The sequence below is a fragment of the Colobus angolensis genome, unplaced genomic scaffold (assembly GCF_000951035.1).
Source record: "Colobus angolensis palliatus isolate OR3802 unplaced genomic scaffold, Cang.pa_1.0 Scaffold95, whole genome shotgun sequence".
NCBI classification, from domain to species: domain Eukaryota; kingdom Metazoa; phylum Chordata; class Mammalia; order Primates; family Cercopithecidae; genus Colobus; species Colobus angolensis.
In genome coordinates, this window is record NW_012123487.1 from 9,435,878 (window position 1) to 9,450,630 (window position 14,753).

Below are 14,753 nucleotides of genomic sequence, written 5' to 3' on the forward strand. Positions count from 1 at the left end.
GGATTTCATGAGACCATTTGTTTTAGGTCTGTGAAGTTTTTGTCTTCAAAAGATGCCTGACCCGGTGCATTGTTGGCATCCTGAAAAATCCTCATCAGATACTCTTTATAATGTTGGGATAAAAACCACACAAGCAGAGACAATTTCATGATTCATTTGAAGAATCAGGCTACTCCAGAATTTACACATAGTTAAGTCTTGATGACCTCATTTCTATTCTTAAAGACACTGCATTAGAACTAGATGTTCTTAAGCATAAGCCTACATTAAAAAAAGAAAAGAAAAATAGCCTACCCTCTCTAACTGAAAAGAATTATTGAGAAGTCTTTGAGAAACTCCTGGAAGTTCTCCTCTTTAGATTTCTAGCTACATGCATTAGCTAGTAGCAAGTGATAATTAGGAAAAGGTTCAATTATCACAACATGCTAATGAAAATGAAGATAAACATGCCAAAAAAGAGAAAGGTGCTAGAACAAACCAAACAATACAAACATTTAGAACTTGCACCAGGGTAAAGAAATCAATTCTGTGTGATAACTAATCTCAAGAAGGGTGACACAATTCTTGTTGTAAGCTAAGGAATGTTGACATTAGTGGAAAATTATATTTCTTTATGCCCTTTCTTTTTTGACTGTGCTAATAACATTCTTTGATTCCATCACACAATATTGCTCAAAGAAGCAACTTAAAGCAGAAACCTGTAAAGTGAGGGGGATGTTCAGCTTCGTTTTATTGACTCATCTAGCCATGAATATTTTAAAAGGAAATATCCTCTTGTTCTACTGATATTTGGAAAGGGTACAGGAATTGCTGCCTGGGGATACAATAGCTTACTTACCCTCAGTGAAGCAGGAAGAAGAATTTATTGACTAAGGCTTGTACTAGGAACAATAAATCCATAATCAAGAGTGCTGTCATGAAAAATCTTTGTGCTCTTCAGTTATTTAAAATTGTCTCTTCCTGCTTCAGGGCTGGCTTTGCTCTTGGTGAGGTAGGTAAGTGTATATATACACAATATGATTTTAGATAAAAAGGACTTGTAGGAAAGAATGGAAAAATACACACACACACATAGATATCCTATTAACTCTTAATACTCAAAGTTTCCTTCTTTCCAGTTTAAGTCCTTGTAACTAATTTAAGTGAAAATAAGTGGGGTGGAGAAATACTGTAATGCATTATCAGCATTTTATACCTAAGGTAATGAGTTTCAAATGCGCCTCCTTAAGTCATTAAGTTCTTTTCACTAAAACTAGAAAAAGAAACTGTAAGAATTTGAGAAAATAGTTGAAGCAAAACACAAAGGAAGAGAGAGGGCAAAGATGAGTAAGAATAGAAATGCTGAAGTCAAAGTCTATGTGTGGTATAATGTAAAGGTCATAGAGGGACAGGCTTTGTGGTCAGATAGCCAACTATGGATGTGTGCACATGGCAGATCCTTTCATTGCTCCTCAATTTTTTTGTCTATAAAATGAGAGTTCTAATTTTTAATAATGCTCTTTACCTTGCAAGTTTATAAGAATAAATAAAACCTAAAATAATCCAAGGTATAGGGTAGGTACATAATACATATATATGTATATATATATATATGAGTGTGTGTGTATACATATATGTTAGTTTCTCTTTCTATTTCTTAATTTCCCTAAGAGTCATCATGTATTCATCTATGAAACAGAACAGACTCAAAATAAAGTAGACTCTGAGGACTGACTTAAGAAAAGCGGGATTATTAAGCATTATAAAAGACACCATTTCCATATGCTTTGTAAATTCTGTCCTGACTCTTGTTCATATTTACAGATACCACTCATAGCTTCCATTTATTAAATTTTTTAAATGAGTACATGAGACATATACGAAAGATGAAAGGTTCCAAGATCAATGAGTGAATAAAGAATGAGAGCTGGCCGGGCGCGGTGGCTCACGTCTGTAATCCCAGCACTTTGGGAGGCCGAGGCAGGTGGATCACGAGGTCAGGAGTTCAAGACCAGTCTGACCAAGATAGTGAAACCCCATCTCTAAAAATTAGCAAAGCATGGTGGCGGGAGCCTGCAATCCCAGCTACTCGGAAGGCTAAGGCAGAGAATTGCTTGAACCTGGGAGGCAGAGATTGCAGTGAGCCGAGATCACGCCACTGCACTCCAGCCTGGGTGACAGAGCGAGACTCCATCTCGAAAAACAAACAAACAGCAACAGAAAAGAATAAGAGCACAAGTCGCTGGGCGCTGTGGCTCAAGCCTGTAATCCCAGCACTTTGGGAGGCCGAGACGGGCGGATCACGAGGTCAGGAGATCGAGGCCATCCTGGCTAACACGGTGAAACCCCGTCTCTACTAAAAAATACAAAAAAACTAGCCGGGCGAGGTGGCGGCGCCTGTAGTCCCAGCTACTCGGGAGGCTGAGGCAGGAGAATGGCATGAACCCGGGAGGCGGAGCTTGCAGTGAGCCGGGATCACGCCACTGCACTCCAGCCTGGGTGACAGCCCGAGACTCCGTCTCAAAAAAAAAAAAAGAGCCCAAGTCAATATTTCTTCAACTGGACCACAGAGTCATTATTGGGGGTGTGTGTGTGTGTGTGTGTGTGTGTGTGTGTGTGTGTGCGCGCGCACGCAGAGTAAGAGAGATTCTTCAAAAAAGTAGATAGAGTCTCCCATCAAACCAAATAGAAAAATGAGTAAATAAATATATGTATACATAAATAGACAAAAGATATTTTGTGTAATATATGTAAAATTCAGCCAGCAGCTGAAATCTCAATAGGCTTCTCCCAGCCATTTTTGGGTTTGGCACATATGGACACATTTTGTTTGTTTCCTTCTGATTGCCCTGTGAAAAATTAAGGTTCTAAATCTAAATGTCTCAAAACACTGGTATGTCGAACTCAGTTGTGAGAAACGTGCAGAGTTACAACTATGCATCAGGAATTATAATTTATAATATAATAATTATAATAACAATTCAATAAACATTTTCTATATGCTGCTATGTGACCTGTGAAAGTGTGGAAATGCCCATCAGAGTGTTAAGCAGATATGTGAGGGAGGATAAAATGTTGAGAACCTTTAATAGTTACTATGTGGAAGTGTCTAGATAATAAATTAGTGCTGATGGATTAGCAACGTCTTACAGAGACATTTTACTTTAGTCAAAAGAATTTGGAGTATTTCTTGAACCTAGAAATTGTAATCTTAAAATTACTGTTGAAAGTAATAGTTATTTAAAGATTAGAAAATGACTCTCATTGATCACATGTTTAATTTAGATAGAAGCTAGGCATTAGGCCTGTATGTTTGTTTCCTCTGAAAGTAGATTTGTATAATAACTTTTTAAAATATCATGAGATACAGTCCATCTATTTAATAATTAAAATTTCTCAGGAACAATATAAACAATACAAATATAAGAAATACCGTGCATAAAATGAGACAAACGTTCTAATATTTATCATTCAACAAAAAAGTAAATTTTAGAACATGATGTATTTAAAAGTGCATTTAATACTGTATTTGATTTATTTGCTGATACTTGCCTTCTCTGTAATCTCTGGCATTTAAATCCAAGTTAATCATACAATGTCCCAGTGATATGGCCACAGAATTAAACTCATTCCATCCATCACTCTTACAACCCCCCCCAACCGGGAACAAACTCAGTGTCACCTGCCAGTTCATAACCCACCTCTTTCTATCTCTGCCCTGCTGACAGTAAATCGCCTCACCAGCTAATTGAACAGATGCACCCAGTGCTGCTTCCTAAAGATCTGCAAAGCTGGACTTTGATGGACAGCAGAAAGTAGCACAATGGAAAAACAAAAGCTTTTAACTGAGAGCGTTGCTTTGTTCTGCTGAGAACTTTAAGGTCACTCCAGCTCATTTTGACTGCTGTGAGGATCTTAATTTTTACTCAACCAATTTACTTGCAGCTGTCATTCTTTCCAATATTAAAAGTTCAGCTCTTCAAGTGTGGGGAAATGAGGGAGAGAGAAATGAGAAGAGCTGGTTTCAAACTAAAAACAGCAAAAACAAGTAAAATCTGGCTTGGCTCTGAAGTACAAAAAGTTATTTTCAAAGCTTATAAATTATGACATCGTGATTAACATGTAATTTAAATATATTTAAACAACAATTATATCACATTTCCAGCCCAGCTAATTGGCCTCACAGATGTTCCCTTGGAGCTGCATTGCCCTTCCACAGGGAAATGAATGAGGTGCTTTTTATCATGGAAAACAGATAAAAAAGCAAACTGAAAAAATGGAAACAGAAACATAAAAAGCAGCCAGTAACCCTAAAAACAATGAATGCTAAAGGGGTTTTGCTTAGCATTTTTTTCCATTTTAATGCTGAAAACAGGAAAATTCATGAAGATGCTCCTATTACTGTGATGCTATTTGGCAGTTTGTCCAGATATGGAGTTGGCAGGTTGCTGACTGAAAGACTTGTCAAAGCAGGGACAGTGGATGCATTCTAATAGGGCATGGCCTCGCTTTCTGTCTTGGAACAGACTAACCGCAAGAGTCCCAGTTATTTTAATCCATTGCCTTTACAATGGAAGCCATTCTAGCCCAGATAATGAATATAGACAAACTGTTCCCCGACCAAGAATGACTTGTAAGTTGTTCCTTTGATTGTTTATGTCTCAGGTTTTGTAAAATGCAAAATGTGCAATCAATACTCATTTCTCAGCTGTAATTCTAGTCCAGCATTACCCAGTACAGCAACTTTTGCAAGGTAAGAGGTCAAAGGAGCACTAGTAATTATGAATACTTCGGAATACCTTGCATTCTAATATAGAATCATGGAATTGAAATAAATTGCCTTGTTTCATTCTTGCCTTTTCTTCCAACAATCTTAGATTATAATTGATTGTGTAAATTCTAGAAGGACAGTGGTCATGTCTTAGTGTATCGTGGTATTGCTGGCATCTACCGCAGTGTCTGTACTTTTGAGATTTAGTAATATTTGTTAAGTACTTGCCAAATAATTGGTGTTTAATGAAGAGGGTAAGGCCAGTGTTTGTAGTTTGGTGAAGCTCCACCAGGCAGTTCCATATTTCCTCTACTGTCACTCTATATTACAAATCACTGGACTATAAAAAATTCTTTCCTCAAATTTTAAGAACAAATGTACTGGATTTCAGGTATTTCTAAAATATAGTAAAACATGCCTATATTTAAGATGATTAGAGAACAGGTGAGCATTTTAAAATGCCTCTTTGATGAGTAGCTTTGGCATCCTGATTGCTTTATTTTAGAAATTCAATTTAGTGGATATGAATATTTAAATGTGATATGTTCTTTACATTTTTATAATAGTGCAGAGTTTACAAAGTTCATTTATATGCATTATCTTACTTCATATTTATTAATAATAGAGAGGCCAAGAATGAAAACGAGGGTCTGAGATGTTTCGTGATTCACCACATTCACACCACTTATCATTGAAACTAAAGCCCAGGTCATTAAATGATCTGTCTGTTGCACAGTAGCACCTCCTATGTATTGCATATTAAATATATCTCTGACTTTCCATGCCATAATCTTTGATGTGTTGTTAGTTATGTTACTAAAGAAGAAAATAGATAAGTATTCTAACGCCACCATAGTTATGGGGAAAATTAAAATATAAACTCACTATAGGGGTTCAGACCGTGTCCCTTGATTAGTTCAGCAGACTAAGTTAGTTAAGGGAGATTGTATTATCCAGTTGTTATTGATTTACTTTAAACACTTAATCTCCATGGGACCATATTCTTCTTAGAATATTTCGTGAATCCAAATCATATGAACAGTGACCTGGAATAATATTTATCTGTTTCATATAAAAGATGTTAAGTATCTGTAATCCCAGCACTTTGGGAGGCTGAGGCAGGTGGATCACGAGGTCAGGAGATCGAGACTATCCTGGTTAACACGATGAAACCCCATCTCTACTAAAAATACAAAAAATTAGCCGGGCATGGTGCCAGGCGCCTGTAGTCCCAGCTACTCGGTAGGCTGAGGCAGGAGAATGGTGTGAATCTGGGAGGCAGAGCTTGCAGTGAGCCGAGATCCTGCCACTGCACTCCAGCCTGGGCGACAGGGCAAGACTCATTTCAAAAAAACAAACAAACACACAAACAAACAAAAAAGATGTAAGGTATCTTAGAGGTTGATTTTAGTCATTTCTGTTTACTTAAAGCTGGATTGTAGAGAATATAAGCTTCATAAAATCAAGTGGTTTGGGTCTGTGTTTTGCATTATCCCTGGGCCTAGAAAAGTGCCTGGCATATAGACAGTAGGTTCTCAAAAAATGTGTTTAATGTATTTTTTTTTTATTAAGGAACAGAATTAGTATCATACACTCCTTTTCCTTACCCTAAGGAACACTGTCCTTCATATTTTATTATATTTTTATACCCTCTTTCAGTTAGCCCATAGGATGGAGTATTAAGCTATAAAAATATACATGTATTTTTGTTGTTGTCTCTTTAACTGAAATCTGATTTTGACTCATTATAAATACATAAGGGGAATCTAAAGCATGTTTCCAGGAAATGAATTGATTTTCCAAATTTTCTGCTGTTTCTTAACTTAAAAAAAAATGTAAGACTGAAGATAAAATAGCATATACCTTTTAATAAGGAGAGACAAAGGAGTTTACCCTTTGCTGAAGTGGTGAAAAATAAATGTAGCTTGATAGCAAAAATTACTGCAGGCAAATCGAAATCTCCTGCTATCTCCTTCCAGAAATATTTATTCTAAGAGAAAAAATAAGAGCAGAGTATATGGCCATTTCAATCTTTTGACATGTAAAGAAGGAAACCATTTCCCATTTACATCTATAGTTTATTTACTACTTTTTCCTTTCCTATAGGGTTAATCAGAAGAAAGTTTATTATTTACTTTCTAATCCATTGAAAAATTTTGCTTTTTATGTATAATTTGCCTTTTCAGGGATTGAACTAAAATATTTATTTTCCTCAAAACATATAAATAAGCTTGCTTATGGTGAGAATACAGACAATTTTACTGCTTAGGAAGCTTCACTGTTGTGCACTTTTCCCCCTTTGGTTCATACAACTCATGTGGCTTTTCTTTTTCGTTTCTTTTTTTAATTTTTTCATTCATATTGCCTCTTATTGTATCCATCATTCCATTTTTCTTTCCTATTAGAGTGAAATTGGACACAGCCCTCCTCCTGCCTACACCCCCATGTCAGGAGTAAGTATTTCACAATCAACCTTCATCTTTTAGGATTTTTGGTCTTTGCTTACCATGTTTCCTCTCTCTTGTCTCTGCACAATTTCCTCATTTTGCCTTTGCCAACAGTGAGTTAAGAATTTGCTGTACATTGTGTAGCTGCCTTTGTAGATGTGTTTTTATCTCAGTTGATAATCCAAAATTGAGATCTCATGCATCAACAGTAGTTTTCAATTTTTATCTGAAGGATTTACCTGTGCATATAAATTATGCTTCTGGATGTGGAGGTGATCTTTACTTCCCTGAGTATAGGTCGTGTACTAAAAAGTCAGAATTATAGTGATAATCCTCTAGTTAGGTACTAGAGCCTCAAATTCATAATAACCACAGAATTTTAGAAGGTAATAAAGACAAAGGATTATTCAAAATATATCCATGTACTTCTATTCTTAATGACAACTGTCTATAATTAATGACACTCCCATTTATCATAAAAATTCACTTTGAAGTTTATATTAAATATAGGCACTTGTGGGAAAAGGGCATCAAATACTTTTTATTAGACTATGTTTCAGTTGGTTAATAAAACTAAAATGTGTACTTCAAAATTATTTTCTGATGATTTATCTTTTAAGAAAAGTGGAAATTTTAGGTGTTTCTAGTTTGTAACTCAAATTCATTAGCCACTAGGGAAAAATAAATAAACACTCTGACTATTCTCTACAAGACTGGCTTTGACATCCTTGTGGCTATTAACATTCATTTTTAAACTATTTCTAACAACACCTTCTCTCTTAATATGTTTCTCTTATTAACAGAATCAGTTTGTATACCGAGATGGAGGTTTTGCTGCAGAACAAGGAGTGTCTGTGCCCTACAGAGCCCCAACTAGCACAATTCCAGAAGCTCCTGTTGCACAGGGTGCTACAGCTGAGATTTTTGATGACTCCTGCTGTAATGGCACCCTACGCAAGCCAGTGGCACCCCATGTCCAAGAAGACAGTAGCACCCAGAGGTACAGCGCTGACCCCACCGTGTTCGCCCCAGAACGGAGCCCACGAGGAGAGCTGGATGAGGAAGGTTACATGACTCCTATGCGAGACAAACCCAAACAAGGTACGAACTGATTATTCAAAAATGATTGCCATTCGAAGTTCACTTCCATCAAGATAAACAAAGTACAGAATGGAAATTGCCAGATAGCTGTACAGCACAACATTTGTGACCTAGTAAAGGCCTAGGCTACTGCTACTTGCAGTATGGTCCCTGAATCAGCAGCATCCACATTATTTATTATTATTTATATAAATCAGAATCTCAGGCAGGCCCCATCTGAATAGGAATCTGGATTTTAACAAGATCCCCAGGCTATCTGCATACAGCAATGAGTCTTGAGAAGCACTATTCTAAACATATTTTGTTGAAATATTTGAATGAGGTAGCATACCACAAAGTGTCAGGACCATAGCTTTATTGGACTTAATTGTGGAGATCATAAAGACTGGTATTGTTGGCAAATGTGCCTGATGCTTTTGATGGCACTAATAAATGATATGTTTGACTCATTTGAATGATGTCATTTAAACAACCTAGTTTATTATAGGAAAATATTATGTTTTTATATGACATTTTTCAAAAATTAAAGTTTTGACCCTGTATATACTTACAATCATAACATCAAGATTTGAAAATAATAGTTTGTGGTTTTACAAAGCACAACAATAATTTTGTAAAGTTAGTAGTAGAAATGTTAAGCACCCAAATCAAATAATGCTTCAACTTTGCAACAAAACAGCCTTTCTTCTTCTATGCTAACAGTATCACAACAGAGAAGATAGATGATTGTTATTAAAAAATGGTGATCATGTCTCTCGCAGTCTTTAGTGTCAATAGTAAACTACATTTTAAAACTCTGAGAAGGGCCTGTTATAAGGTTATGTTCTCTCCTTCAAAGTAAAATTTAAAGATCTCTAATTGTAAATAACCTTTTAAAATATATCTGTCTAGATAAAACTTTTACATATATAAAACTTTTATACATATAAAAATGCAATGAAGAGTTTGGATGTTCATAGTAGCCTAGTAATGACACAAATGTAGGTGTTATGAAGATTTGGTGGATTAACCCCAAAGAAGAATCTTTTCTGGGGAGATTTTCACTTCAACCGTAAAGTTATTGGACAGCTATACAAGTTTGCATCAGGATAATATATAAGTAGATCGCATTGAGGAAAGGTAATGTAAGGCTAAGAGAAAAGCAAGTCACCCTATATAGTCACACTGTATTCTCAGATTTTATCTCTGAACACTAAGCTCCATTTCTATAAAAGATTGCTATAGTCCCACCTCGTACTCAGAGAGTACGGAATTTTAGTATAGACATTCCTATTCTTTCAATTAAGAAGTTTTAGAAATCTGGTAAGAAAGATCAAATTCTACATTCCTTATAAGTGTTTTCATACACTTGTCAAATTAAAACTTGTGGCTAAGCATAAAGTTCACCCAACTCCTGTGGGGGCAATAATAACAAACAGTGCAGTAGAATAAGAAGATTACTCAAGAGGAGTTAGAAGACCTAAATTCCATCCCAACACTAATTGTATCCTGCATACATCACTTAATCTCATTTTTCTGTCTACAAAGCTGGAAAAATAAGTCTTGTACTTCTTTTTCACAGAATTGTGAGGATGAAATGACAGTGTCTTATAAAGGCCTAAATATGATAGTGGGATATTCATTACTGCCCTTTCACTTGAATAAATGATGCTAAATACTTACCTATTCTGTATACATACGTTTGGAGAAAAATAATCCTGGCTTAATAGAATTTTTCTCTCTACTTGTTGGGCTAAGGATAAGAGATAGAAAGTTTGTTTCAGAATGGCCTCTCAACAAGGAATTGTGTCCTCTCGATGCCTTGAATTCAAAATAGGAATAGCTTAGGGCTGTGTGTATATAGTAAAAGAGAGGACTATTAGAGGACCTACTATATATATGTGTATATGTCCATGTGCAGTTTATATTATAGACACAGATGTAGAATTAAGATTCAGGAGAATGGTGACAATTATTAGCACCGTTTAGGCCAATACCTATACTAGATGGATTTATTAGATTGATCCATACAAAATAGGCACTAATTGACTGGTTTCAATATACAAAATGGCTATTTCATATGATTCAAGCTGATAGTTTGCTATTTTGTGATTATGATTGGTCAATGGAAATATTATAATTATACTTTATTATTAAGTAGAAGTATATGTAATATCAAGCAAGTCAGCTAGAGGCATGTTAGCTATCTGTTAGATTTGCTTTTTTAGTTGAATTTTTTTCCTCTGATGCTTTCTTTTCCATGTGTAAAACTTTTGTCAGGAACATCTCCAATCAGATCCTTTTTACCAGTACAGGCAATCATAGCAAACCACAGAGACTAATAAAACATGATTTCTTCACTCCATCTATTCATCTTGGCATGGAACTCAGCTATAGACTCTTTGGTTTTTCAATATCCTTTATAGAAATTAAGCTGTCTGTATATTTAAAGGCTATTTAATCCTAATAGGTACTCTTATTTCCTAATATAAATAACTTTTAGAAAACAAAAACATTGAAACAATCAGCCCCACATGCAGAAGAGACAAATGCAATTAGAAAGAAATAAAAATTTAGGAGACAGAAATTCTGATTCTGGCCTCCTTGGCTTCTTGTTTTGTCGTAAACATGTTTGGCCCCCTTACTCTTTTTTTCATAAGACCATGGTAATCCACAAATAGTTGTGAGAAATCATGAAAACAAATCTGTGTTTTTTGTTCTAGACAAAGAAGCTAACCATTATGTATAACTTTGCTCTAATTAATATTTTCCAGAAAGTATAGGTTAGCTGATTTTTTTTATTATTATGATTCCTTTAGAATACCTGAATCCAGTGGAGGAGAACCCTTTTGTTTCTCGGAGAAAAAATGGAGACCTTCAAGCATTGGATAATCCCGAATATCACAGTGCATCCAATGGTCCACCCAAGGCCGAGGATGAGTACGTGAATGAGCCGCTGTACCTCAACACCTTTGCCAACGCCTTGGGAAAAGCTGAGTACCTGAAGAACAATGTACTGTCTGTGCCAGAGAAGGCCAAGAAAGCGTTTGACAACCCTGACTACTGGAACCACAGCCTGCCACCTCGGAGCACCCTTCAGCACCCAGACTACCTGCAGGAGTACAGCACAAAATATTTTTATAAACAGAATGGGCGGATCCGGCCTATTGTGGCAGAGAATCCGGAATACCTCTCTGAGTTCTCCCTGAAGCCAGGCACTGTGCTGCCGCCTCCACCTTACAGACACCGGAATACTGTGGTGTAAGCTCAGTTGTGGTTTTTAGGTGGAGAGACACACCCGCTCCAATTTCCCGACCCCCTGTCTTTCTCTGGTGGTCTTCCTTCTACCCCAAGGCCAGTAGTTTTGACACTTCCCAGTGGAAGATAGAGATGCAATGATAGTTATGTGCTTATCTAACTTGAACATTAGAGGGAAAGACTGTAAGAGAAAGATAGGAGGAACCACAATGTTTCTTCATTTCTCTGCATGGGTTGGTTGGGAGAATGAAACAGCTAGAGAAGGACCAGAAAATGTAAGGCAATACTGCCTGCTATCAAACTAGCTGTCACTTTTTTTTTTTTTTTTTTTTTTCTTTTTTTTTTTTTTTTTTTTTTTAAGCAGATGGTTGAAACACCCATGCTATCTGTTCCTATCTGCGGGAACTGATGTGTGCATATTTAGCATCCCTGGAAATCATAATAAAGTTTCCATTAGAATAAAAGAATAACATTTTCTCTAACATATGATAGTGTCTGAAATTGCGAATCCAGTTTCTTTCCCCAACAGTTTCTGTCCTGGAAAGTAAGAATGGCCAACTCAACTTTCATAATTTAAAAATCTCCATCAAAGTTATAACTAGTAATTGTGTTTCGAAGCCTTTTTGTTTTTTTTCATTTTGTTTTGCTCTGACCAATTCCTTTATATTTGCTCCCCAATTTTTGGCTTTAATTTCTAATTGCAAAAATGTTTATATCAAAGCTTCTTCACAGAATTTAAGAAATATTTTAATATAGTGAAATGGCCACTACTTTAAGTATACGATCTTTAAAATAAGAAAGGGAGGCTAATATTTTTATTTTAGCTCTCATTTTTCATGCTATCAAATTATCTTCACCCTCATCCTTTACACTTTTCAACATTTTTTTTCTCCATAAATGACACTACTTGATATGCCATTGGTTGTCTGAAGAGTAGAAAGGAAACTAAGAGACAGTTCTGTGTGATTCAAGAAAACTACTGATACTTTCAGGGTTGGTCCGATGAGGGAATCTATTGAACTGGAAGAAACACACTGGATTGGGTATGTCTACCTGGCAGATACTCAGAAATGTAGTTTGCACTTAAGCTGTAATTTTATTTGTTCTTTTTCTGAACTCCATTTTGGATTTTGAATCAAGCAATATGGAAGCAACCAGCAAATTAACTAATTTAAGTACATTTTTTAAAAAAGAGCTAAGATAAAGACTGTGGAAACGCCAAACCAAGCAAATTAGGAACCTTGCAATGGTATCCAGGGACTATGATGAGAGGCCAGCACATTATCTTCATATATCACCTTTGCTACGCAAGGAAATTTGTTCAGTTCGTATACTTCATAAGAAGGAATGCGAGTAAGGATTGGCTTGAATTCCATGGAATTTCTAGTATGAGACTCTATTTATATGAAGTAGAAGGTAACTCTTTGCACATAAATTGGTATAATAAAAACACAAACATTCAAAGCTTATGGATAGGTCCTTGGGTCAAAAGTTGTAAATAAATGTGAAAAATCTTCTCGTGCAATTATTTTATTATTCAACACACCAATCTTTTGATACTTTATATAATTCCTTTTCTTCATATACTGCATCCAGTACTAGAACCATCATTATTATGTATCATTTTGAAAGAATACCTGATGAGATGAAGGATGGGAACAAATGACAGAGATGAGTCTCCAAGTAAAGGGGGCCTCACATCAATAATTAGGAAACTTAGATATAAGTCCCCCTTTTCTGAAAATTCTACCCCAAGTCAGTTAGATTTTTAAAAAATACTTCTTTCTAATGTTAAAATATTGGGACCAAATTAGAGTCAACAGTATAAGATTACTTAATTAGAGTAAAAATATCTATTAAGGCAGAGAAAGTTTAGAGAAAAAAAAAAATCCAAAGAAATTTGTTTCTTCCTATTCTGAACAAGTAAATCCATCCATCTATCCAAATCTCCTTTATTTAACTGTGTCTACTAAAAGCACCGTATTTTGTGGGGAACACTCAGATAAATGGAATGTCATCCCCAACTTCAAAATTCTATCATCTAGGAGATTTAATTAAAATGACATTTTAATTTTTCTATGAGTTCAAAGAATCAGATTGCATAGTCTCTTCTGTGAATAGCTGTCATATAATCAGTTGTACAGTAACATATCTCCTTTGAACTCATTTGGGATATAAGTTAAACATCCTTCAAATTGTTGATGTTGACAAATAGGATAATAATTTCAGTAATATTATTCAAACATAAACTGGTCTAGAAGAATATTGCATCACTGGCTAATTAACCTATCTAGATTCTAACTTCACCATTAAACCAAAAGTAGATGACGGTGGTCCTTGGCTAAGAATGATGAAGTGAAGACATTAGAGTTGGTTTTCTTCTAAGCTATAAGAAGTGAGGCAAGCTGAAAAAGTACGGTAGAGCAGGGGAAGGATTTGTGAGATTCCTTCTAGTGAAGTTCACTCTCAAACTTTTCAGGGTTAAAGACACAGAGTGATTCAGGGGCCATAATCTAACAACTCAGAGCTCTCCTATCCATTCAGAGAAGTCTCTAGGAAAAGGAATCTCATATCAGTACTTCTGAAAAATGGAATATAAGCCTCCCTTTCTAAACAAATCTGCACCAAGTCATCACAGCCCTCTTTTTGGATAGTATACCTTGATTTTTTTTTTTCTGATTTACAATATGCATATGGTTTCTACTGGGATATAGAAAGCAGAATCACTCATTTTGGAGAAGGAAAAAATAAATAAAAGACTTTTACATGTCGGGTAATACCTAGAGACGGAGGTAGGCACAATCCAAAATGACCCAAATGCTTTATAATAGCACCACTTTATAATTCTTTTGAATGATTTCTGTAGTATATAATTGACTTCAGTTGTTTGAGTGTTTTTTGTTTTATTTTTGTCCCCCCTGGGAAAACATATTTCAGCATGTATAAGAGGGAGAAAAAAAGTTTCATTCGTTCCAGACAATAACTTATTTAGCCCAGTAGGGTAGAATTTTAAAATGTCAGTTAAAGTCTTCAAGGTGCTTTGGGGGATATCAGATTCTAGAGGCCAATTGTAGCAATTGAAATTTGCAGAATCAATATGTAAATTTGAAACAAATTGTATTAAAATTACACTGACTATATTTTTTAAATCACCCGACTTTGTAGATTATACCTATTTTGGGCAATCCTATTTTCAGGAATCGAAAACCTTTGCAGTT

The 14,753-nt window shown here is 35.6% G+C and overlaps 1 protein-coding gene across 1 annotated transcript in view; it reads left to right on the top strand.

Annotated features, from left to right (window-relative positions):
• ERBB4 (erb-b2 receptor tyrosine kinase 4) overlaps window positions 1–11,848 on the top strand; it is a 1,169,376-nt gene extending 1,157,528 nt beyond the window's left edge. The window contains exons 25-27 of the mRNA XM_011932361.1: window positions 7,156–7,203; window positions 8,001–8,298; window positions 11,097–11,848. Coding sequence (XP_011787751.1) covers window positions 7,156–7,203; window positions 8,001–8,298; window positions 11,097–11,542 — 792 coding nt within the window. The 3' untranslated portion in view covers window positions 11,543–11,848. The remainder of the gene's footprint in view (window positions 1–7,155; window positions 7,204–8,000; window positions 8,299–11,096) is intronic.
• The last annotated feature ends 2,905 nt before the right edge of the window (window positions 11,849–14,753 follow it).